At 40.0% G+C, this 27,173-nt stretch overlaps 1 protein-coding gene across 1 annotated transcript; it reads left to right on the top strand.

Moving 5' to 3' along the window:
* Window positions 1-10,320: 10,320 nt before the first annotated feature.
* LOC125849251 (uncharacterized) lies at window positions 10,321-23,825 on the top strand. The gene is made up of 2 exons (XM_049529338.1): window positions 10,321-10,450; window positions 23,320-23,825. Exons 1-2 carry the CDS (start codon window positions 10,321-10,323, stop codon window positions 23,823-23,825), a joined length of 636 nt encoding a protein of 211 aa, XP_049385295.1.
* Window positions 23,826-27,173: the final 3,348 nt, after the last annotated feature.

Below are 27,173 nucleotides of genomic sequence, written 5' to 3'. Positions count from 1 at the left end.
AGGCAGCAAAGTAATCCAAATCCGAGCACGAGATCAAGCACAAAAAGAGAATAAAAATAGGAAAGAACAGAAAAATCTAAAGTGTGGGTGAGAGTGTACAAGGTTAGAAATGAGAGAATATGAAAGATTTTGAAATTCTAAACCGTTTGGCCTTTTAAAACCTTTCAGTTTGCTGCCCTTTCGACAGTGTTAGTCAACCACGCCGAACCACTCGGTGATGCACCAAATGGTAATTTACCTCGCCAAGTTTTACAGGAACTCCAGTCAATTTGGGGGTCCAAACGTGGGACAAAATCGAGCTCGCCGACCTATTCGGCGAGTTGCCGATTCAGCAATTGGCCTGCCAAGTTTTACAGACTTCCACTTTATGTTTTGTGGGTCCAGCGGAGGTCCAAGTCGCAGACTGGACTCTTGGCTCGCCAAACCTCTTATTGTCAAACACACTTCACTTTTCAACCTACACAATTACCACCCGTTATTCAAAATGAAACTTAAAGCATTAAAAAAGTTTGTTGCCTACCAAGAAGCGCCTTAGTTAACGTCGTGGCACGACATAAGTATCCATTCAAGATTCATTTTTGGGGTTTGCCATAGTATCACTAGGCAACCCCCCTTGTTTTCTTGGGTTCAAATGCGATGAAATTTGACCCATTTGGGTCTCCAGCTTCTTGATAGAGACTGAGTGAGAGGTCACTGTCTAGTTGAGAGTTGATACATCCTCCTTCATTTCCTTCAACACTTTATCGGACCGTTCAACCTTGTTGAGAATGCATGAGAGCATGTATTCCGTACGGCCACCCTCAAAATTTTTGGGCTTTTGACGCTCATGGGGAGGAACATACCTATCCTTCTCCCCTTCTCTTTCCTTCCAAGTGGCGTTACAATCATGCCAATCTCTTTCTTGGTCTCTCCACCATTCATCTCTATTCCAACCCTGATTTCCACCCAGTCTTGGGTAATTAGCATGATAACCTCCTCTTTTGTTGGCTAGGAAGTTCACTTCCTCATTGTACAAGGCTTCAAATTGGGCTTCATCGGGGTTCACTCCACCAACACCCACAACATTAACACTCCTCGTACCAGCACCCATGACATTTTTAGACAAGATATCCAGCTAGGTGATCATCTTTGCCATGTTTTAGTCTATCTCTTGATCCTTCTCGAACTCCACTTTTGACATTCTAAACTTGAGAGGAGAGAGTTGGTCCTTACGAGTGTACCATGCCCTGTTGATCTTAGTCATGCAATAAAGGAATTGGGAAGCTACTTCATAGGATTGTTGCATTATACCATCGAGAACAAGTTTATTAGCAACTCATTTGTTCACTGAGTTGAGGCTCCTATAGAAGTATTGCAACATCAAGTTGTTGGGCAATCCATTAGGTGGGCAATGCAGCACCAACTTTTTAAACCTCAGCCACGTCTCATGGATTGGCTCACCTTCCAAGCGTTTGAAACCTTAGATACTATCCCTAAGTGTCATCATCTTTGATGGAGGAAAAAATCTCACTTGGAACATTGTGATCAGCTCCATCCAAGAAGTGATGGAATCTCTTGACAACTTAGCCAACCACTTGCTTCACTCGCCCATCAGAGAATATGGGCACAAATTCAGACGGACCGATTCTTGTGATATGTTCTTAAATTAGAACGGTTTCTTGTGATATGTTCTTAAATGAGAACGGTCCACAAACATCAACAAAATTCCTGATATGCTCATGAGGATCCTCATGAGCCAGCCCCCCAAATAAACCATTTAGTTGTAGGAGCTGAAGCATGGTGCTTGTGATGTAAAAAATAATGTTTCCTTTAGCCGGAGGTAAATGAATGGCTCCAACACCACCCATTTAGACTGGGTCAATGCTGTTTCGGTCATTGACTTCATTGAGGTTTCCGACATCATCTTGCTGACACACTTGGCTACCATTACTTCCGTTAACGCTCATCTCCTCCTCTATTTTAACACAAGCAACACAAAACCAAAAACAAAAATAAGTAGATTCAACTATAACTAAAAAGAACACAATTCAACTTAATGATGTTTGCGTAATCAAAACACAACTTCCGATGCAAGTGTCTATGATCATACAATAGTTTAGTAACCCAGCCAAGGGTTTGGATTGTTCCCAAAGGAGTGGTTTTAAGAATTAATAGAAAAATAAAATTTAGTTCTAACTAGTCGTAGCTAAAGACATTAACGATTAAGAACATTGTAAATTAAAGGGGGACACAAGAGTGTCAATTAACAATGGGGGGTTTTGTTACAAGTAAGTAAAAACAATAAAATAAACAAGGATTTCTAAGAAATGAGAGGGGATCCTTGGGATGTGACGGGAATACAGGTTAAGCTATATTATTGGGTACATGCTTTAGATAGAAGATTCATAGAATAATTGTGACTAAGCTAAACTTTAAGGGGGATAAGCTCTCTCTTGAGCATCATACCCCGTTTCAAATGTGTTCCTCTCGGATATCCACTTGCTGCATAAAGACTAGCCTAGGCCTTAACGCATTCACTCTCTCGAGTTGAGTGTGTGGGAATGAGACTAGGATTCACTCTCTCAAGCTGAACCTCATGTTGACCCACTCCCATCGACCATCAATTTAGTAGTTTTAGTTTTACGACCTCTCTCCTGAGCATGCCGAAAACACATAAATAAACTTGTATTTGCAACTACAAATTCATTAAATTCATCCACAACTACTAAACAAAATCACAATCAAAGTACGATTAAACTATCAGCAAGCAAGATCCAACAATTATCTTAACCCATATTCACTAAATCACACCCCAAGAATTGGGTTTTTTAGCCACACATGTATAAAAGATAGAAATTTATACCAAATTGAGCTCGCATTCAACTGGGTATAAGATTTAAGTCTTGATACATGCCAAAATTGAAGAATCCAAGAGTCCCAAATCCAAATCTTGAAGATGAAACCCTTTGGATCTTCAAGTCTTCAAAACCCTCTCAAACTTAGAGCCAAAATATCAAAAAGTACTATTCTATATGAAAATTATAATAATTGTTCGACTCTTAAAACTACACATCTAACTAGTATTTATAGTTTTCACAGATTTGTGCTGCAGCAGATCATTCGGCGTCGTTAGTCGGAATCACCGATCAACTTGGTGATTCACCCTTTGGTGTAGTTCATCGCCGTCTTGCACCAGCCTTTAGCATCGTCGTGCTCTGGGTCATTGGGCAACATGGTACTGCTTCGTGGAACTTCTCGGCAATGCGCCGAATGCTCCTTTTTTCCGCTGACTTGATCATTTCCTTTAGGGCTCAGCACATTGGAACAAAAGGCGAAGTAAGACCTTTCGGTGACTCGGCGATCCTTAGGCCTTTGTTTCGTCGTTCTTTTCAGCCTTTTCATTCCTTTTTGCGGTGTAGTGTCCATGCTTTCCTTCAAACTTCAAATACTTGTAACTTGAGGGTTTTCATCAGATATTGAGATAAAATAAGCATTTGTGGACACAATTTCTATTAAAATATAGCCTTAAATGAGTCCAATTTGTGGACTCATCAACACCCCTAATTTAAACTTTTGCTTGTCCTCAGGTAAAACACAAGTTCAGCAGTTTAACAAGGATGTCTCAAACAGTGCTACACAAGACTCAATTATGAATATACACAACAAGACTCAATTTACTTATGCAAGGATCAATTGTGTACTCAAAGATTCAAGTTGTGATACACCATTACCAAAGATTCTCAAGCTCGCAATACTTGCTTCAAATGCAAGTTCAAGCTCAACAAAAGCCTTCGAATGCCCTCACACAAATGATGATTCCATTTTCACACGCAAAGGTATAATCAATTTAAAGTTCAGGAATCAGATACCATGCTCACACTCACAAAGATGAACACAATACATGCTTTCACCCATAGGTTTGCCCGTATTTTCCAATCAACATTTGTTTCGACTTTCTCAAGATCACAAAGGTCTTAACAAGGCTTGTAACGGGGCAGACTGCAAAGGTATGGTCATTTAGGCTCAGTGACTTTTATCCTCACGAAATGTGGTTCTCTCAACATTTCCTTTCTTTTTCCTTCATCATTTTCATTAGTGCATCATAGGTCATCCTATTATTCGCTTCCCATGGATTGTTCGAAACCCTATTTCTTTGGTACTTTATTCCCCAACTTTTTTTTTTATAGTCTTTTCTTCTCTTTTTCTCTTTTTTTTTTAAAAAAAATATATGGAAGGGTTCCATTTTTCTCAACACCATGGGTTAAAGGAGACTTTCCTTGCACTTTTTGACTTTCCCTTTTCTTTTTCACCACACCCCTAACTTAGGTTTTTGGCCTAAGTTGGCTATTCAATTAACCACAATTCAAGAGGATTATGGGTAATGGCTTAAGAAAGGTCTAGTTTTCATCAAGTTTCTTTCAAAGAAGGGTAAGGCTCAAATGGTGTTCAAGAAAGAATCACATGCTCACAAGGTAGGTCAGAAAAGAGGTATATGTCAAATTGGTTCACACTCTTTGAAGTTGCCTCAGATCATATCAAGAGAAAGTCTTACTTAGTCAACTAGACCAACAGGGCAAATTCTAGGTGTTGTCATGCATGGTTCTAGGTAAGTTTATCTCACAAGGCATCGACACTTATGTCAAACAAGACTCCACACTTTCGCTAGTGTGCAACGGTCATCACAAGACAATCGATTTGATAAATGGCTAATCAAACGAGATGCAAAGAGTTCACATATTGTCTATGTAACTTCATTTGTCTCATTGTAGCCGTACATTCATGTTCGTTCGATTGTAGGTACTATTCAAGTCATCGGTATTGATCGAAATCGAGACTCAAATTTGCCAAGGAACAACCACATTCAACACACGAGCATATAAAGGGTGGTAAAAATGTGCGAAAAATTCAAAATTTTTTGGAAGGGTCAAAATCATTTTGCAATTTAAAATAAAAGGAGCCACTTGGTCAAACATCCACATAAAAGCAGTATTAACACAATTTTAAATAGAACAACCCAAATATATACATAAAACACAAACAAAAGTAGCACACAAAAGGTGTGGGCCTCATCTCACCACAAATAAAAACATTTTTCCTCAAATTGAAATAACATAATATCTAGAATTAAAATAAATAAAGAAAGAGAGGTAGGTAAAGAGGGGATCATGTCTATGCAGTTGCACCATCTGTCTGGGCATCAGTGCCCGCAGTGTTGTCATTTTGACTCTAGTTTTCATTATCTGCGTTTGCCTCAATTGCTGCAACAATATTAGCCTTAGCTATATTATCCAAATCGTGAGCTGCTCCGAAGACATGTATCGCGTTAATGAAACCTCGAGCCCACACATGGACATTAGGGTCAATGGGAATCCTTCTACTGGAACTGGCTTTCTTGTTCTCACTCCATGCTTTGGGGTGATCTGTCGTCCTAGCATCTCTTCTGGAGTTTTGTGCTCTTATATATCGGGGTGGCATATTTCTTCCTACAACTTTTGGTCTGACCATGTCTGTAAAGCCTTGAGATAAAGTTAGAAAAGCAGGCAGACTCAACAGTCCATTCCGCGAATCACCGAATACTTTCGGCGAACAAAGGGATGCCCACCGAAAGTTACAGTGTAAAAGGGGTCTGGGGTCTAGACAAAAGGCAAATAACAAGACTTTTGGTGAGTCACCAGGTGCTTTTGGCAACCTCATTCTTCTCGCCAAAAGATACAGAAACCTCAACACATAAAGCACGATATCAAAGGCGAGGTAGTGCAAATAGGTGAACCGCTGAGTGGTTCGGCAAGCTCGTCTCAGCTCGCCAAAATGACTCGTCGTGCCTATTATCAACCCAACTTCTTGAAATCAGCCTCGCAACCCCCGAAAACAAAATTAAAGCATGCACCAACACAATTAAGGTAGGATCCATAACACCCAAACACAACCCCTCGAATTTTAATCAAGTTTAAGGCATCAATTACAGGAATTCAACAATCACAACTATTCGAGCAAGGATATCAAATTAAATCATGCATGTAAACAATCTAATCCTTTCAAGAAGGAGTAGAACACTTCAACCAGATCATGCTATTGCAAATGAGTATAGTTTACGATAAATTAAACCTGGGGCATAGAGAACTAACCTTTTGTGTCGCTAGGGAGAGGATTGAAATGTTAAGCGGCAATGTAATCCAAGTCCGAGCACAATTCAACAACTAAAATGCTCTAAAAAATCAAGTAATATAGAAACTAGAGTGCATGTGTGAGTTTGGACAGATAAAAAGTGAGGGAAAGTGAATGAAGTTGAAACTTTTAAACCTTTGGCTTGTAAAAACCGTCCAGTTTTCGCCCACTCGGCGACATTAGTCAAGCTCGCCTATCACTCGGCGGAATGCCGACTGGTTAGTTTCTTATCCAAAATTTACAGGATCTTTGGTTTACGGGGGCTCTAAACGGCGGTTTCCATTGTGATCGCCGACATGGTTGGTAATTCGCCAATAATTTCCAAAGCTCACCGAGTTTTACAGATTCCAATGTTGACGATGTCTTGAGTCAAATGACGGATAAGGTCGAATTCGCTGACCCCTTGGGCGACTCGCCGACTGGATCTATTGCTCCCCATCCTTCACTTTTTCGAACACTTCTCATACTTTAACCTGTACAAACAACACACCATTATTTTCCCAAGAAATAAAAATCAATCAAAGGGATTTTGGGTTGCCTCCCAAACAACGCCTTAGTTAACGTCGCGATACGACGTAAGTCCACCTTCAAACCTCACTCTTGGGGTTAGCCATAGTATCACTAGGCAAACCCCTTTGCTGTCTTAGATTGAGGTGAGACGAGATATGACCCATTTGGGTCTCTAATTGCTTGATTGAAATAGAATGGGAGGTGACGGTCTAACTAAGGGTAGAAACATCTTCTTTCATGCCTTTCAGCATTTTGTCTGACCCTTCAACTTTGTTGAGGATACGCAAGACCATTTCTTCAGACCTACCACCTTCCGAATCCTTGGGCTTTTGGCGCTCATGGGGAGGCACATATCTTTCCTTCTCCCTATCTTTCCAGTTTGGATTTCAGTCCCTCCATTCATGATCTCTATACTTCCAGCCTTCGTCTCTAGCCCATCCTTGGTTACCATCCTGCCTTGGGTAGTTTGAACGATAGCCCCCGCCTTGATTTGCTAGAAAATTTACCTTCTCATTATATAGGGCTTCAAATTTCATCTCATCAGGATTTGCACAGCCGACCCCCATAGTGTTGACACTACGGGCACCAGCTCCTATGAAATTTTTGGATAGAATGTCAAGTTTTGTCATGATTTTGGCCATGTTTTGGTCTCTCTTATTGTGTTTTTCAATCTACTCCTTAGATAACTTGAATGTGAGAGGGGATACTTGGTCCTCGCGAGTGTACCACGCTCTGTTGATGGTTGTCATGCCATCTAAAAGTTGGGCTGCTACTACATATGGCTGCTACATTAAGCCTCCAGGCGAGAGTTGGTCAGCGACACCTTTGTTTAACAAATCCAAACTCTGGTAAAAGTATTGAAGTACCACATTGTTTGGCAAACCGTGGGTTGGGCCTTGCAGCACCAACTTTTTTAACCTTAGCCAAGTTTCGTGCAGAGGCTCTCCTTCCAGATGTTCAAAGCTCTAGATGCTATCCTGCAGTGACATCATCTTCGATGGAGGGAAAAATCACACTTTAAATGCGGTTACCAACTCCTCCCAAGAAGTGATGGATTCATGTGGTAGATCGGCTAGCCAGTTGCACGCCACTCCCATCAATGAGAAAGGGAATAGCCTCAACCGGACCAACTACTAAGAGATGTTTTCGAATGAGAATGGTCCACACACATCTACAATGTTTTGAAGATGCTCGTGAGGATCCTCATGAGCCAGTCCGCTAAAAAGACCCTTTAGTTGTAAGAGTTGCAACATGGTGCTCGTTATGTGGAACACTGCATTTCCTCGGCTGGGGGTAAACGGATGGCTCCAACACTTCCCATGAGATGGGGGCCATTGATGTTGGGCTCTTGGACATCGTTGAGATTTCTGATGTCGTCTTGGTGGCCTACCTGGCTACCGTTGCTACCATTAACACTCATGCTTTCTGAAATATTAACACAGCAAACAAAACAAAACAAAAAATTAGGTAAGTAGACTACAACTATTAAGAACAAAAATTCTACTAATAGAAGAATTTCCAAATAACACCACTCCCTGGCAGCGGCGCCATTTTGATGTTTGCGTAATCAAGAAACAACTTCTGATGCAAGTGTCTACGATCGTGCAATAGTTTAGTAACCCAACCAAGGGTTGGGATCGTTCCCAAGGGAGTGGTTTTGAGAATTAATATAAAAATAAAGTTTAGTTCTAACTAGTCGTAGCTAAAGACATTAACGATTAAAAACATTGTAAATTAAAGGGGGACACAAGAGTGTCAATTAACAATGGGGGGTTTTGTCACAAGTAAGTAAAAATAGCAAAATAAACAAGGATTTCTAAGAAATGAGAGGGGATCCTTGGGATGTGATGGGAATACGGGTTAAGCTAGATTATTGGGTACATGCTTTTGATAGAAGATTCATAGAATAATTGTGAGTAGGCTAAACTATAAGGGGGATAAGCTCCCTCTCGAACAACTTACCCCGTTTCAAATGCATTCCTCTCGGATACCCAATTGCCACATGAAGACCAGCCTACGCCTTAACCCACTCACTCTCTCGAGCTGAATGTGTGGGAATGAGACTAGGATTCACTCTCTTGAGCTGAACCTCATGTCGACCCACTCCCACTGGCCATCAATTTAATAGTTTTAGTTTTACAACCCCTCTCTCTCGCAAGACGAAAACACTTAAATAAACCTATATTTGAAACTTTAAATTCATTAAATTGATCCACAACTACTAAACGAAATCACAATCAAACTACGATTAAATTATCAGCAAGCAAGAACCAACAATTATCTTAACCCATGTTCGCTAAATCACACCCCAAGAATTAGGGTTTTTAGCCACACATGTATAAGAGATAGAAGCAGCAATAACATATGTAGAAACATAAGGGTTACTAGTAGAGGAAGGTATAGAAATACCTGCCTGGTCCACATAAGGAGTAGGTGTGTGTGCCTCAGTTTCTACAGTAGAGGGACCAACCGCGGGAATCAAATATGGTGGTGGAGGCTTCCTCTGAGTCGCATCTTCTTGCAAATAGTCAGTCTCAATCCTCTGAATGTCAGTAGGAGAGGCCGGTGTGATCCTCACATCTTTCTTCCCCCTAAAAAGGGAACTCCAACTCTTTCATATAACAGTGTAATAAGCATCTGGAAGGGGAGAGAGGTATGCTCTTGCCGGACTGTAGCAGTATCTCTTCCACGATGATGGCACCTACATTAATTTTTTCATTCTCAATAATAGATCCCACTAGCTCTACCATTGGATGCCAGAGTATTGATTCATTTTGTGAAGGCATAATGTTGCTGCTAATAAACCTGAACCAGTATCGTGCGACGATGTTCAGGTCCTTCTTCTCTATATTTTCTTCTTCAGCCATACTAGAGGGAGAAGACTCATCAGATATCATAGGGGACAATCACCCATTCAATGCATCCAGAGTCTTGTTCATTCGTGTCTTATATTCATCAGAATGATTAGATGGGGTGCACAATGTTGTGTTGATCTCATTTGCATGGAACTGAACAATATTACCTCTGACTTACACTTCATCTATAGTCTTCTAGACAATTCCTTTTCTCTTCTTTGGCAACGCCTTAGCATATGCATCATGGAATTGTAGTACCCACTTTGGCACATAAGGTTTCTCGCATTAGTGAACTACTCCAACCTCTGCTATTTATAGCTGCCCATATGGATGGGTAATCATTCATGATTCCATCTCTTGAGAGGCGATGCTCCACCAAATTAGTCTATTCTTCTTCTTCCTTGAGCCTATTCAGATCCCTTGGAGTTATTATCGGGAGAACATGAGAATCAGGATAAGGATCTTACGGGGGTGATGTCAACTTTGAGCAAACATTCACTTTCTTAGTGGAAATGTGTTTCCTCACTTTCTTAACCCCATTGGTAGGGGCCTCTAAAGACTCATTAATGTATCTGCCCTTTTGCTCTTTTGGAAGAGGAGGAGAAAACTCCCTATCTGACTCAATGTCAGATGAACCACTTCATTTCCCTTAGTTTGTGCCATTTTCTGCAAAGACCATATTTAAACATCAGATTTGTGAAAGTTAGTTGAAATCAAAAGCACATTGAATCACATTTCAAAATAAAGTTAGTTGAAATCAAAAGCACATTGAATCACATTTCAAAATTATCTTTGAAGCTCGCCTATCGGTATGGCTGATCGCCAAACAGGATCGATAAGCTCTGGTGAGCTCACAAAATTGGATAGTAGCAATTATCTTAGGGTTCAAGCACAAAAAAAAATTGGCAATTCACTGAGATGGTTTCAGCGGGATAAGACAAGTTTGTCTAAATTGACAGTGCAAAATGGAAACACATAGGCATCAAGGGCGATATCCACTCCCACTTGGTGATTCATCAAATGGGTTTAGCGGAGTAAGACAAGCCCACCGAATGGGATAGTACCCATGGTCATATATTTACTAAAGAAGGCTAACTGGGGCTTACTCAGTGATTTACCTAACCTCCTTGGCAAGATAAGACAAGCATGTCGAACAAGAAGTGTTTAACCCATTTCATAATTTTGACAACTAATCCAAAAAAATAACAAATACGAGTTCCCCCAACATTACTATCCACCTATATGCTTATCTACCCATGGGTACTCAGATTTCCCCAGATATTGCTAAGTATTGCAGTAATTAACAAATTTGTAGTTAAGGAAGTACTCACCCTATCTATCATTAGGAAAAATCATGAAATTTGGCTAATACTAGGCTACTCAGAATTCACCCACAATAAATTGGACTCAGACCCAACATATTTAGCAAATTAATTACTTAATTCAACCAACACAACAAGGTGTACAATTTTATAGGCATACACATTCACAATCTCATGTGCACAATTCAAATCATATAGTACGATACTACCCATCCATATCAAGCACACAAAAATAGTTAAAAGGCTCAAGCCCACACCCCATATGCAATTTAAACTCAAAAATCTTAACAAAGATTCAAAAACCAACCTTAATAGTCATAAAAGTTGAGAACAATAAGTGACTGGGTTGGGTTGACATGAAATATAACAAAATGCACTCCTCAAACTTTGTAAACACTCACAAAGGACTCAAAAACACTTAGAGTAGGCAAAGCAAGAGAAAGGATTAGAAAATGCTTTAAAATATCAAGGGTTTTGATTTTTGAATTTGAAAAGGCCCTTTGTATTTTTATAGCAGCTCCATTTAGCAATCTCAAGTAACGTCACCGAACGTATTTGAGGAATCTCCAATTGGAGCTTAAGCTCATCGAGCATACCTAAACAAACACCAAACATGAAGGCTGATTTGGCAGACTCGGTGGAGTCCACAGAATGCACTTTGTGGATTGCCCTTCGGAATTCTGATCGATAATTTTAACAGTACACTTTTTCATCAATTCAAGCTTAAAAGGCGGACAAGAATTAGTCTGCACATTGCCTTTAGTGGATTGCCGTTTGGGTTTTGCATCGCCTATGCTTCCCTTTTTAGTCGTTTAACCTCTTCTCAACCTGTACTCACAATGCACGTTATTTGAAAGAAATAAAAACAAAATTCAAAACTTGGGTTGCCTCCAAAGAAGCGCCTTATTTGACGTCGTGGCATGAAATAGTGCTCAAACTCAACTCACTAGGAAATGTTTCCTTTTTCCTTGGATTGAGATGATTGGAAATTTGACCAAGTTGGGTCTCCAGCTGCTTAATAGAAGTTGAGTGCAAAGCCACCATTTGGGATAAAGTGGAGAAGTCATTTTTCAATTTCTTCAACACCTTATCAAACCCTTCAACCTTGTTGTAGATTCTTGCAAGCATGTTTTTAGTCAGACTTCCTTCTAGCAAAGTTAGTTATTTTGGGAGTGGACAATCATGGGGAGACACGTACCTATATTTTTCAATTTCAATGTCTCTCCAATTTCCACCCCTCCAGTCTTTCCAACCACTTTCTCTATCCTTGTTCCAACCTTGGTTCCCACCTTGTCGTTGATAATTAGTGTGAGAACCCCCCACTTTATTTCCCAAGTATTTAACTTCCTCATTATATAATGCCTCAAATTTGGTATTATCTGAGCAGTGCCTACTGTTGGTTGCAACCACATTGAGACAACAAATTAATTTGGGTCATCATTTTGTCCATGTTTACATCTATTTTATGGTTCTTCTTGATTTTCTATTTGCTTAAAATCAATTGTAGAGGAGACACTTGGTCCTCTATAGTGTACCATGCTCGGTTGACTTTAGTCATATCATCTAGCAACAAAGCAGCCACATCATACAGTATTCTAATCAATCCACCTTAGACTAGCTGTTCAGCCACACCTTTGTTGGCTGAATCTAGCCCGCAATAGACGTATTGCAACCTCAAATTATCTGGAACTGCATGCGCTGGACATTGCAAAATCAGCTTCTTGAACCTTAGGCACATCTCATGTAGAGGTTCACCTACAATTGTCTTGAAATTTTGGATCTAGATTCGTAGTTTAATTATCTTCGAGAGTGGAAATAATCTCACCAAGAACGCATCATTTAGATCTTCCCACAAAATGATCGAATCATTTGGAAATTCTACCCAACCATCTTGTAGCTTCTCCCGTTAACAAGAATGAGAATAAACTCAACCTGGGTTGGTCCTAGCGATACTTTGTCTGGGACTAGAGCGGTTTGATTAGGGTAAGGTGTCATCCCTTGAGTTGGTTCCCCTTTTTATATATTTCAGACCTCTTCTTTGGTCCATTCTCTTTTTGTTTAGCAATAGACCTATTATAATCTTATTGATCTTGATTATCTTATCAGGCCCGATGCCGTGTGCGAGGACCAGTTGGATCCCATGTTTGTACTTTTCGCTTTGGTAGCGTGGTTTTGTTGGCTGTATAATTATTTGATTTTGAGTGTCTTGTTTGAATACTTATGCATTGCATTGTTTACTCATTCTCTGATTTTGTGGTACGATCCTGGCCCATGCAGTGGCATATTTATCATTCACGATGAAATACTAATTTACTCAGTTTTTATTCAAAACTTGTTTTAACGGGGATCAGACAACCTAGATCAGTTGACTTACTAATAATTGAGATTATGAGGCTTCAGGGACGTGCTCCATTTTCGAACTGAGATATGAGAGGCATGTGAAATTTGCTTAGTTTACTTGACTAGTCGGTCCGCCGACACCCTTTCTCACATGCTTTTGGTCTTGCTAGTGTTCCTAGAAATTTATTGATTATATAGGCAGCCCCATTATTGGTTACTCATGGTTCGTGGTTGTTACTTCTGGTTCGAGGCCGATGCTCATGGTTCGAGGTTGTTACTTCTGGTTTGAGGTCGATGCTTACAGTTTAAGGTCATTATCTCTGGTTAGAGGTTTTGATGGTTATTGATGGTTCTGCTACTCACCGTGCATTCATATGTATTACCTATCACCAGTATATTTGTTTGTTGATTAGACCCTCCGATTTATGGGGGCCAGTTGGGTTATGTTTGTTGTTTGTACCTTCCTAAATTATGGGGGACAGTTGGGTTATGTTTGTTGTTTGTACCTTCCTAAATATGGGGTCTGGTTAGGTTATTGATTGACTATATTCTATTCTGTTATTGTTTTACTGTAACTGATAGGCTTGGGCTGTAGAATTGTGGTAGTGGGTCCTTTTGACCCAGGGTAGTTTCCTTGGTATCTTAGTTGCTTTTGATTAGGTTGTTGGCTGGCATTCCATATACGTTCTTGACTCAACTTCTTACTGTTGTTTCCTATTTCTATTCTTTATTTCTTGTCTACTTTAGTATCTCTAGTTTAGTTACATTTGCTATGCTTTCCCGATTACTTATTGTTTATGTTGGTGCTATCTTTTGAGCTTAGTCAGTTGTTACCCACTAAGTACCATTTTTGGTACTCAAACTACATATCTGCTCAGTGGAGACTATAGTTGTGTTATCTCCTTTAATATGGAGTCGTGTGGTGCAACTTGGAATTTTGGAGATTAGGGTGACCTCCTGGTGTTTGGAGCTACTTGTTTTCATCTGTTTTTGCTCGGCTTAGTCTTTATATTGTATCTAGAGACATACCGTACTTTTCTTGTATATGTAAAAGCTTTGTGCTTCTATTTTGGAATCGATGCTCAACTATTGATTGATGACATGTCTTTGGATGGTTCCTTTATTGTTTTTGTTGATTATCCTTTCTCTGCTTTTTTCTAAGATCTTGCTTCTTGTTGTTGTGTTCCTTTTGGTAGCTCATTGCATATGGCTCCGGGCTAAGGGTTAGGCTTACCTACTAGTGGGGTATAGTAGGTATCATCATGACCTGAGAAATTAGGTTGTGATAATTTGGAATCAGAGCTCTAGGTTGACCAACTCGTTGGTATGAGATAAAATGCCTAGTAGAGTCTTGCGGATCGTGCAGAGGCATCTATATCTTATCTTAGGCTATAGGGCATTTTTAGAATATTCTATTTTTGACTTTTATCATGTGTTTTTTCTTTGATTAACCTCTAAAACTACTTTTTTAGAATCTACTCTCCCCTAGATGGATAGCACGAACCATTCGTTGTGCGTAGATAGAGCATCAACACATTCCACTAGAGTTTCAGCACCTGATTAGGCTAGAAGGGCTCAGTTGGGCATGGACCTTAAGTTTAGTGGTGTTCGTCAGCATTCAGAAAGTCTTGGGGCAGCCCAAACTTTTTACAAGGTATTTGGATACCTTAATCCTCGGAGTTCAGTGTTAGGAGGTCTGAGCTCCTCCAAGGGTACACCACAAGTAGGTGCGGTTCGTGGTGTAGCGGGTGCTGCTCAGAGTAGAGTTGGGTTGACTGGTCCCAGCAGGGTTCATCATCTATCTTTTACTATGTGTTGAAATTTCTAGAGTGGGTTGGGGATAGTCCCACATTATTCCCTTTAGATCAGGAGTTGAGCCAGCGGTTCATCAGAGAGTTGGCTTGGCCTGGGTTTGCGTCGGAGCATTTGCTATCAGCGGTGTCTATCTTTTCCTAGGTCAATAGTCATGTGAGGGCTATGGAGCAGGAGCGCTGTGAGAGTTGCAGAGATAGTGGTCAGAGACCTCTCCCTTAGTACAACAGTGACAACATTCCACTTCGAGGTGAGTATTAGTTAAGCAAGGGAAATCTTGCTTCTCAATCTACTAGGCCTATAGAGGTAGGATCTCACGTTCTTGCAAGGGGTTCTGAGATAGGTCGTGGTGCCTACGAGAGGTAGAGTTTAGGACATACTTCTCACACTATTGTCATTCTAGACCATTAGGTGTTGGGCCTCAAGTTACTCTAGTTGGGTCTTCACGGCTGGTTGCTCTCAGTGATGGTTGCTATGAGTGGGGCGAGTTAGTCCACTATGTACAGATTTTCGCAAGGTCCCGCTGCAAGTGGCTGGGGGTGGTTTTGAGTATGGTAGATAGGGGCAGATCATTATGTTCTTCACAGTGGGCTTCACACTTTAGAGGTTGCTATGATTGTGGAGGGCGTGACCACCGGTCTAGAAAGTTCCCCAAGTGGGAGTTGTTTTTCCTATGTATTGCTGACATCTGATAGTAAGGTCTGTAGGTCCAAACTGTAGGGTCCCTAGCAGTTATTTCTTAATGGTATTTGGGTCTTTTGATATGCAGTTAATGCCTATGCTATGTCATTTTGACCCTAATTTTAAGTCCTATAACTACCCTTTTATTCCTAAATATACCCAAACCTTCTCATTCTCTCAAATTCCCAAATCTCATCAAAGTTCATCCCCTCCAAATTGTCTCAAGCTTCAAGGAAGAAATCTAGGGTTCAAGCTTCAAGTGTCCTTCTTCCTCCATTGCTTTTGGGCTTTGATCATTCATGTATGTAGGATTTCATTATTGGATTTCATTCATCCCATGGGTCCTAAAGGATTTTTAAGTTTTGAATTCAATTTCTCATAAACTGCTTAGAGTTTTATGTGATCTACATGGGTCTTAGTTGGTGTTGATTTAATTGTTCAATTTCAATCTTTCGATGCATGAATTTATTAATCTACATAATTTCCAATTGATTTATGTAAGACCCATGCATTATTCATTATTTTGACTATGAACTTATGAAGCTATGCATTTATGAAAATATGCAACTATGAAAATATTAATTTATGAATTTATGAATATGATTCATGGAATTTTATGTATGATTTATGAAAATGGATTTTATGACCTAAGGTTGCTTCTAAGATAAGCCTCAATGAAATTGTGAAAGATTTTCTCACTTATTAAGAAATCATGATTTGTTGAAAGGTTTTCTCACAGATGCATGACTCATGATTTAAGGAGCTACTCTATGATTTAAGGTTGAATTAGCAACTTAATTGTGTTTTTCCATGTATGATGATATATTTATAAATATGACTATTCTGTTGGTCTCTAATAGCAATCTTCTTGTCCCTAATGATGTTCCCCCAAAAGATTTGTCTTAGAAAGACATAGTTAGTGAATCCACCTAAGCTAGAAATTTAAGGTATTTGCCTTGGCAAGTAAGGAAATGTTTTTTCAACGTGGGATCAAGACACCAGATTCCATGTTATAAGTCACATGTTCTATGTCGGTTAACAGTAAATATCACACAAAATGAGCTAAGTTACTTCAACAATTTTTATGAAACTTTCCTTATGTATATAAGGATGCATTGACAGTGTTCATGATGTATGATTGTCCTTTATAGGTTTTACTATGTTTTATCTTTGTCATGCATATCTCCTTGTGATCGTGTTTTACCTTCTTATGCATATCCCTCATACTTAGTACATTTCATGTAATAATGCTTACTTGTTCATACATTTTCTCATAATGTAAGGTTCGACACTTCTTCTCCTCTCGCTTATGGCTAGTGATTGAGTACTTAACTGTGAAGATTTGGTGAGTCTTCATGTTCTAAGGACCATGTCACATTTACATTGCTTTCTGATGTTGTAGTTATCACACATTGTACGTGGTGTATGGGTTACATCCCGAACACTTCTTTTGATGTATTAGATTGGCATGTCAAGACTATGTGTAGACTTCTGCTCTTATTCAAACTTTTTTATGATATGAGACCTATTGCTTAATTTTCTCATATTTTCTATAATATTATGTTTCATGTATGTCAAGTGGATTGTGTAGGGCGTCTCAGGGTCTTATACGCCAATGCACATCTAGGATGTACTTTGGGTTGTGACATATACAATGGAAACCAAAGGTTCTAATAGTATCCATTGCCACTAAACAAAGTATATACACCTACCTCCTGCCTTTGAGCATGCTAGGTAGGACCTACGCGGATACTGCCTAGTCCCGATCCAAGACTTCCATAACCTATCTGTTACAATACTGGATCTTCTACATTATGGTACCAGAGTTATATGTAACCAAACTAGTATAAAAAGGGTCGGTGATGCACCCAATTGATCAAGTAAAACGTAAGCATATTATAGATGCCTCCTTTTTTTGTAAAAAGCCAATTTATTAAAGTGGTCAGACCTTTCTTGTAGATAAAAGTGAAAATCCAATGCATGAACCAGGATTGTACCATGAAAAAGGTTTCAAATCCATACCAATGCAATGTATGCCAAAACTGATGAGTCTGAGATTTAGACTCATTCAGGGCTTTATTTATATAGATTTAGGTATATGGATCGAGGAGCAAAACAAGGACACTAACAGGCAAAATGGAACAAAACAAATGAAAAAGCGGAGAAAGGCGAGCCTGATGATCAGTAAGAGCACTTGGCGAATCGCCGAGTGCCTGTTCAGACTGCCTAAAGTTCCAATGTGCCAGCCCTGAGCGAAGAAACCAAGTTGATGATAGGAAAGGGGCACTAAGAGAATCACCGAGAATTTCCGCGATGCCTAGAGTGATCTCCCGAAGTTACATGACTTGCTGAGAGCCAATGCAAAATGGCGATAGAGAGAGCAAAGGGCGGTTCGCCGAACCACTCGGCGAACCTGAATTACCTCACGTAATGGCTATTCGTGGCTTATTTTTGGTGACTGTAAATTAGATTTTGAATTGTGAATTTAATATCAAGAGTTAGCTTGCTATAATTTTTAGAATAGTTTTTTCTTTTAAGTTGAAGAGTTTCCTTGTAGACTTGAAGGCTTTTTGAGACTAAATTTAGAGATTTTGCAAGTGGGTTAGGAATTTTCTGCAAATTGGAGCATTTTAAAGACTTAATTACTCTTACACAGTTGATGCCTAATCGATTTGGTAACCGTTTTACCCTTTTATGATGTTTGGCTAAAACCCTAATTCTTGGGGTGTGATCATGTTATTTTGGGTTGAATTAGTTTATAGGTATTATTAATTACTAGTTTAAATGCTATATTGAAGTGGGTTTAATCATTAGTTGTGGTTTAATTTATGAATTGTAGTTGCAAATACAGTTCTAATTTTGTGTTCTTAGTTTGCTCGAGAGAGATGTTTTAGAACCAAGGCTATTGATTAATGGTTTGTAGGTGTTGGTTTGAGATAGGTTCAGCTCAAGACAGTGAATCCTAAACCCAATCTTACCCATCTAGCTCGAGAGAGTGGATGAATTAAGGTGTGGGCTGTTATACATTGCTATGCTTGTTGATGTTTAAAAGAAATCACCTAATTTGGGATAGTGTTGTTCGAGAGAAAGCTATCTCCGTTATAGTCTAGCCTACCCACTGATTTTTAGTTGTTTACTAGTAGTTTAGATTACCCATATATCAAAAATTTCCTATAATCGATCACATCCCGAGAATTCCTTTCCATATTGTTATTCTAATTGTGTGTGACTGCATTGTAGTTGATAATTGCAAACAAAAACGCCCATCTGACATTCGTGTCACCCCTTTTGATTCGTTTCATGTCTTTTTTAATAATTTCTTTTCCTATATCTAGTTAGATCACATTCGTACTTCTTATTTGCCATTGAACATATACCGCTCCCTGTGGGATGCGACCTCAACTCATTTGTTGGGTTTTATACTGCTTAACGATTGTTTGCACCTAGAATTTGTTAAGGTGTGTTTGAAACGTTAATAAAAAATGGCACTGCTGGTGGTGAGTGATGTTGTTTAAAATTCTTTTAGTGAAGTTGAATTGTGATCTTTTTAGTTATAGTTAAACAGTGGAAGAAATGAGCATAAATGGGAGCATTGATAGCCAAGTGGGCCATCATGATGATATTGGGATCCTCAATGTTGTAAATGACCCAAATGTGAATGACCCAATTCCATTGGGTGGTGTGGGTGCAATACGTCTGCATCCAATTAAAGGGAATGATGTCATCCATGCCACTAGCACAATGTTATAGCTCCTCCAAATGAAGGGATTATATGGAGGATTGGCTCATGAAAATCCACATGAGCATAGTCGGCACTTCATGGACATTTGTGGTCCGTTCTCATTCAAGAACGTATCACAAGAATTAGTCCATCTCAGGTTGTTCCCATTCTCTTTGATGGGTGAGGCTAGCAAATGGTTGGCTGAGTTGCCAAGGGATTCCAGCACTTCTTGGGATGAGCTTACTACCGCATTTCAATTGCGATTATTTCCCCCATCGAAGATGATGACCCTTAGGGATAGTATCCAAGGTTTCAAATGCTTGGAAGGTGAATCTATATATGAGACGGGGCTGAGGTTCAAGAAATTGGTTCTTTAATATCCAACCCACGGGCTGCCAAATCACATATTGCAACAATACTTTTATAGGAGGCTTGATTCGTGAACAAAGGAGTTGCTGATCAACTTGTTCCTTGTGGTATAATGCAACAACCTTATGAAGTAGCGTCTCAACTTCTTGACGATATGACCAAGATCAATAGGGAATGGTACACTCGTGAAGGCAAAGTGTCTCCTCTCACTTTTAGAATGACAACAGAGCAGATCGAAAAGGATCAAGAGAGCGACCAAAACTTGGCCAAAATGATGGCCTAGCTGGATATCTAGGATAAAAATGTCATGGGTAGTGGTGTTAAGAGTGTCAATGCTTCTGGTGTTCGTTGAGTGAATCCCGAGGATGCCCACTTTAAAGCACTTTACAATGAGGAAGTGAACATCCTAGTTAATCAAGGAGGTGGGTATCGGCAAAACTATCCAAGGCCGGGGGTAAACCTGGGTTGGAATAGAGATGAAGGATGGAGAGACCGTGACAGAGAATGACATGATCATAAAGCCACTTGGATGGAAAGAAAGGGTGATAAGGACAGATACATCCCACCTCATGAGCATCAAAATCCCAAGGAATCTTAAAATGTCTGTACGAAAGACATGCTCTCGTGCATTCTCAACAAAGTAAAAGGATCAGACAAAGTGTTGAAAGAGATGAAAGAGGATGTTTCTACACTTAATCAGATAGTCACCTCTCATTCCGTGTCAATCAAGTAGTTAGAGACCCAAATAGGTCAAATTTCTTCTTATTTGAATCCAAGGCCAAAAAGGGGCCTACTAAATGATACCTTGACAAACCCAAAGAATGATCCGTAACTGGGTACTTTCATCGTGCCACAACATTAAACTAAGGCGCTTTATGGAAGGCAAACCAAGATTTTAATGCTTTAGTTTTTAATTTTGAATAATAGGTGTTGATTATGTAGGTTGAAAAGTGAAAAGTATTGGAAAATGCGTAGTTTTGCGAGCCAAAGTCCAGTTGGAGACTCGCCGAACAGGCTGGCGAGCCCCGACTTGGACTGCCATAGGACCCACCGAGCTTGAAGTGGAAATTTGTAAAACTGGGCAGGCAAAATGCTTAATTGGTGACTCGTTGAACAGGTCGACGAACCCAATTTCGTCTGTCGTTTGAACTCCCAAATTTATTGGAGCCATGTAAAATTCGGCGAGGTAAAGTACTTCTTAGTGCATCGTCGAGTGGGTTGGTGAGCTCGACTTACTCTGCCGATGGTGACGCGAACTGAAAGGTTTTAAGGCCAAACAATTTAAAATTTCAAAATCCTTCATCTTCTCTCATTTCTAACTCTCGTACCTTCTCACCCGCATCTTTGATCCTCAATATTTTGTTATTTTTACCCGCATCTTTTGTGATTTCATGCTCGAAATTGGAGAACTTTTCTGCCTAGCTTTTCAACCTTGATATTCGAAATAAAGGTTGGTTTTTCGAACCTCATAATCTAAGTTTGTGGTTGAACTCGAATGCAATAGGTAAATGTGTGTTGGGAGATTGCTCTAATTGTGTTTTAAGTATTGGATTGCCTGTATTTTGTTGAAATGTATCCCTAAAGGTTTAGAATTGATCGATTCCCGTGTCTTGTTTGATAAAATTGGTTCTAAATTGTTGGGTTGCGGTATTTTTGTAATGGGTCTAGTTGGGTGAAGTCTAAGTAACCTCGAATTGTGCGAAATATCGTAATTTGCCCGATGATGGAGTGTTTGACATAATTCTTAAGGGAAAAAGTCATCAAATGGCCGATTTTAGCCAAAGTGGAGGAAGCCTGAGTACCCCAAGGGCATGGGTCGTATGGGTCTTGCTTTAATTGAATAGTGTTGGTGTTTGATTTTGAATTCGGGGGCTGCAGGCTTGATTTTGAAGCTTGGAGTTGAAAATTGGCATGTTGGGCCGTTTGGTGAGCTACGTCGAGCTCGCTGAGTGGTTCGGTGATTCACCGAAGTCCCTCTCAAATCGCCCTTAATATCTATGTTTGGTTGACTTTGTTCTGTAACTTTTGGCGAGATGTCTGAGTTCGCCGTGTTCACTCGGCGACTGCCGAAAGGTCTTCTTGATTGCCTTTAATTTCTGCACCCCTAACCCTTAAAATACATTGTAACTTTCGGCGGGTTACTCCAAGCTCGCCGATTGGTGTCGGTGATACGCCGAAAGGCCCTTAACATCGCCGATCTATCTTGATTTTGGAAATTTTTTGAGCTGGTACTTTCGGTGAGCCCGATTTGGCTCACCTAAGTGACTCAGCGATTGGTTCGGCGAGTCTTTCTGCATATTAATTTCTGTAATTTTCTTGAATTATTTCGAACACGTTTCTTTGTGTTTTGCAGAAATGCCTAGAACAAACTTGGATGATAGTGGCATGCCACCCTGAAAGAGGGCACGAGGAATCGTGATTAATGAGGAAGCAGCTGCTTCAAGTGCAAATAACAAAAGGTTACTTTCGAGAGGAGGCAAGGGAAAGGGTAAAACGCCCATAGCTAAGACACCGGAGTATGACTTCAGCAGTGAGGGAGAGTCACATGATTCTCAGGCTTCACTCTTTGAGCCTGGATAATTAGTTATTACAGGCCCGGTAAGCAGAGATTCGTGCCAAAGCTCGTCATGATTTGTCTAGGATTCTAGAGCTGACCCCTTCTGCTTCAGATTTAGTGCTAGCTCCTACACAAACGGTGGTTCCAGCACCACCAATTCAGGGTCCTCCTCCCCGGTTACTCAATCGATTAAAAGCTGAGTTATTGAAGATCATTTTAGAAGAAAAGTGATTATTAACGGATGGTGTAGTGGACAGATACCCTATTGTGTGGAACACTCTTCGGTTTCACCATTTCGAGATCTTCACCAGGCTCTGTGGCCCATACATTCCCACCTGGGTCCGAGAATTCTACTCAGCCTATGGTGACCTAGTACCTCAGGGAAATAAGAAGGCTAGTGCCTTCCGACCTGTAGAGTTTGTGATGTTATGAGGGAGGAAGGTTAGGTGCATCAACGGTGACCTAATTGTTGTATTTGAGAGGGCTTCAGACTTTTCATACGAGTGCCAGAGCATTACTTCTACACATACTCTGTATTACCTTAAGGGTTGTCTAGTTCCCCTTATTTCTGACACCACCCCAAGGTGGATTGAGGCTGGAGAGCCTATCGAGAAAAAGGTTTTGAACATAGCAACTTGGTACTGGTTTGGATTCATCAACAACTCAGTCATAGCCAGGAATTAACTGAATTTGGGGTTGATTATCGAGCGAGAGATGGCCATGAGGGCCAAACAACGCTAGACATCAGTTCCATTTCCAGTACTCATTGCAAAGTTGTGTCGTTGGGCTGGAGTTCCTCGTGATGAGAAGAGGGATATTGAGGTTACACCCATCTTCCACAGAAATCCGGTGCATAGAGGCCGAGTACACACAGGACGAGGCTGATAGGAGGAGAGCAACTCTAGTGGATACATCCTCGAAGGTTGATATCGATTCATTACCTGCAGAGGCAGACTTGCCTACTCTGCCTCCAGGCCTTTAGGTACTTCTAATGCTACTCTTTATCAGACTCGAGTTCTTCTACTGCTCCCCCACTCATTAGAGATGCTGCTGGTACCGCTGCTTCTAGGAATCTGATTAACCAGGCAATGCTTCTCAAGATGGGGCACCTAGCCTATTTTGCCGATATGCGGGCTTCCCAGTTAGAGGCCGAGGTGCTCTGGATGATTGAGAGAGCTATTACTGCTATGTTGAATCCTCTCAGGGCTTCCATTGATGCCCTCTCAGGGAGAGTTGAGGTTTGTGAGAGAGGGAAATGTGTTACTACTGAAGTGATGACCTTGAAAGCTGATGTGTCTGAGATGAGGAAGGATGTGGACCACCTGAAGTCCACAGACTTCACTTCACTATTTGAGTCGACAGAGGTCCCACATGTCCCAAGTGCAGATGTTTCGGCCTGTGCTGAGGTGCCTCCGGCTACCACCGGAGATGTTGTTAGGGCTGATGTTGCTATTGCTGAGTTAGAGGCTGAGACAGATGAGGAGCAACTCGATGTTCAGGAGGATGCCATCTAGGAGGGCCTGACTGATTTGGAGGAAGTCATGGTACAATGCATCATTCAGAACTCTTTGAGAGATACCTTTGGCAGGCTCCAGTGGAGATAAGGTTAATGCGACACCGGGCACTGATGCCCAGCCTCAGAGTTTGACCCCGGGAACTGATGCCTTAACAGATGGAGTGACTGAGATGCAGACTTCACCACGTGAATATTTGGCTTTTGTTGATCTATATACATGTTTTTATCTTCATCTTGTGGATGTTTTAGCTTGTGGCCCTTTGATTTGAATGAAAATTGTTTTAAACCTAATTTTAAAAAAAAATTCCACCTCTTTTATGTGTGATCGTGGGTGTTCTTGTGTAAATATGAGTGTCGGTTGTGATCGATATTGATGACTTTAATAGTGCTCTTAATTGAATGAAATGAATGTGCAGCTACGATGAGACAAATGAAGTTGCATGAACAATGTGTGAAATTTTAGCATCTCGTTGTGACTAGCTGGTTATTGAATGAGTCTCTTGTGATGAACAGTGCATACTAGCTAGAAAGTGTGGAGTCTTGTTTGATATTGGTGCCAATGCCTTATGGGATGAGATTACTTTGAACAGTGTGTGTGATAACACATAGAATTTTCCCCGTTGGTCCGGTTGACTGAGTGATGTAAGCACTTGAAATGATCTTAGGCAACAATTTTGAAGAGTGAAACAATTTGACAATATATTGTGGCCAACCTTGTGAGATGTGTGAACCTTGCTTGACCCTTCTTGAGCCTTACCCTTTTCTTGGAAGAAACTTGAGCAATTATGATCTCTGTTTATCCTTTCACCTATAATCTTCATGAATGTATGGTTTGTTTGAATAACCAACTTAGGACAAAACCCTAAGTTAATTGAGGGTGTGGCGAAAAGAGAAGGAAAATCAAGAAATGTGAAAACTCCCCCTTGAAAGATGATTTTTAGAAAGATGGAACCCCTCCATGTAAAAAAAAGAGAGAAAAAGATGAAAGAAAAGAAAGAAAAAGCAAAAAAGGAGTTATGAAATAAAGTAATGGAATTTGCAAAAGAAATGGGGTATCCGGTAGTTCATATGGAGTTGAATAATGGGGTGGATTGTGAGCATGTTTGAAATGTTAATGAAAAGAAAGAAAAGTGATGTTCAGACCATACTTCATGAAGGTAGAAGCCACTAAGCCTAAATGACCATACCTTTAAACTCAGCCACGTTACAAGCCTTGAAAAGACCTTTGTGATCTTGGGTGATCTAAAACAAATGTTGATTGGTAAATATGGGCAAACCTATTGGTGAAGTCATGCATGTGTTCATCTTTGTGAGTGTGAGAGTCGTATGTGATTCCGGAACACTAAATTGTTGAAGAACTTTGTGTGAATAAAGAATCATCTTTGTTGTGAGGGCACTTGAGTACCTTTGTTGAGCTCGAACTTGCATTTGAAGCAAGTATTGTGAACTTGAGCAACTTTGATAACGGTGAGTCATAATTTGAATCTTTGAGTTCACAATTGATCATTGTATGAGTAAGTTGAACCTTGTTGTGTACATTCATGTTGAGTCTTATGCAACACTGTTTGAGACATCTTTTTTGAACTGCTGATCTTGAGTTCTACTTGAGGACAAACAAAATTTTATGTTTGGGGTGTGATGAGTCTGAGATTTGGACTCATTTAGGACTTTCTTTATATAGATTTAGTGTCCTCAAATGCCTAATTTATGCCATAAACTAATGTTAAATACTTGACTTTCAGGTATATGTATTAAGGAGCAAAGCAAGGACACTAACATGCAAAAAGCAACAAAACAACTAAAGAAGCAGAGACATGCGAACCTGATGATCGCCAAAAGCACTTGGCAAATTGCTGAGTGTCTCTTCAGACCACCTAAAGTTCCAGTGTGTTAGCTCTGAGGGAAGAAACCAAGTCAGCAACAGGAAAGGGGCAGTCAGCGAATAGCCGAGCAGTTCCGCGATGACAAGAGTGATCGCCCAAAGTTACAGGACTTGAGGATGCTGAGAGCCAATGCAAAAAGGCGAAAGAGAGAGCAAAGGGTGGTTCGCCAAACCACTCGGTGAACCCGACTTACCTCGCCTAATGGTCATTTGTGGCTTATTTTTGGTGACTATAAAATACATTTTGAACTGTGAATTCAATATCGAGAGTTAGCTCGCTATAAATTTTAGAATAGTTTTTCTTTGAAGTTGAAGAGTCTCCTTGTAGACTTGAACGATTTTTTGAGACTAAATTTGGAGATTTTGCAAGTGGCTTACGAATTTTCTGCAAATTAAAGCATTGTAAAGGCTTAATTACTCTTACCCAGTTGATGTCTAATCGATTTGGTAATTATTTTTACTCTTTTATGATGTTTCGCTAAAACCCAGTTCTTGGGGTGTGATCATGTAATTATGGGTTGAATTATTTTATGGGTATTGTTATTTACTAATTTAAATTCTATATTGAAGTGGGTTTAATCATTAGTTGTGGTTTAATTTATGATTTGTAGTTACAAATGCAAGTCTAATTTTGTGTTCTTAGCTTGTTCAAGAGAGAGGTTTTAGAACCAAGGCTATTTATTAATAGTGTCACGACCCGAGTGCACCTCTTAGTCGTAACACGGTGTACTCGACCCCGAAGAGGTCTTATACAAGCCTCATAGCTCATTCATTGCATAGGTAATAGAAATAGTACAAAATTAAAACTTTTAATTCAAAATCATACGATTAAAAACATTCAAATACTCATTAAATTTTTTTCAAAAGACACAGTGGAAGACTAAGTCTCACATGACCATCTTAGGCAAAACTTAAACAAGATAGGGTCATGACCCTTTACAATCGAAGTCTTAACAATAGTCTCAAAGCAAGAAAGAAATAGAAACAATAAAAGTCCTTGTCCTCGATCTATGAGGACATACCAAGTCTTGGAGGAAACTCTATTCCAAGCACTTCAATCCTAGCTAGAATCAATCACTTGTCGGAAGCTACACTTGTAGGAAAAATAAGAGGAATATGGGTGAGCACACAAAAATGTACTAAGTAAGTTGACCATGCAGAAACATGCTTTAAAAGGGTCATTTTGGTTGGAAACCATGCATTATGCCACTTTTTAGAAATACCATGTACAATAGCATAAGTGACATACAATACAAGTATAATCATCATGCAAGTCATAATACCACATTTAGACAATATCATCATGTAAAACATTACTTTCACGTTAGACCTTCACCTCAAGTAACCCTCATGCCATACCTTGTGCAATGTATGGATAGCGTCCCATACCACCATCCACACTAAGGCACCACATTAAGGTCATCAAAAGTGAACTTATCATTCCTTCTTTCCACCTTTACACAA

The sequence above is a fragment of the Solanum stenotomum genome, chromosome 1 (genome assembly GCF_019186545.1).
Source record: "Solanum stenotomum isolate F172 chromosome 1, ASM1918654v1, whole genome shotgun sequence".
Classification (NCBI taxonomy): domain Eukaryota; kingdom Viridiplantae; phylum Streptophyta; class Magnoliopsida; order Solanales; family Solanaceae; genus Solanum; species Solanum stenotomum.
This window is presented reverse-complemented; position numbering and strand designations above follow the sequence as displayed.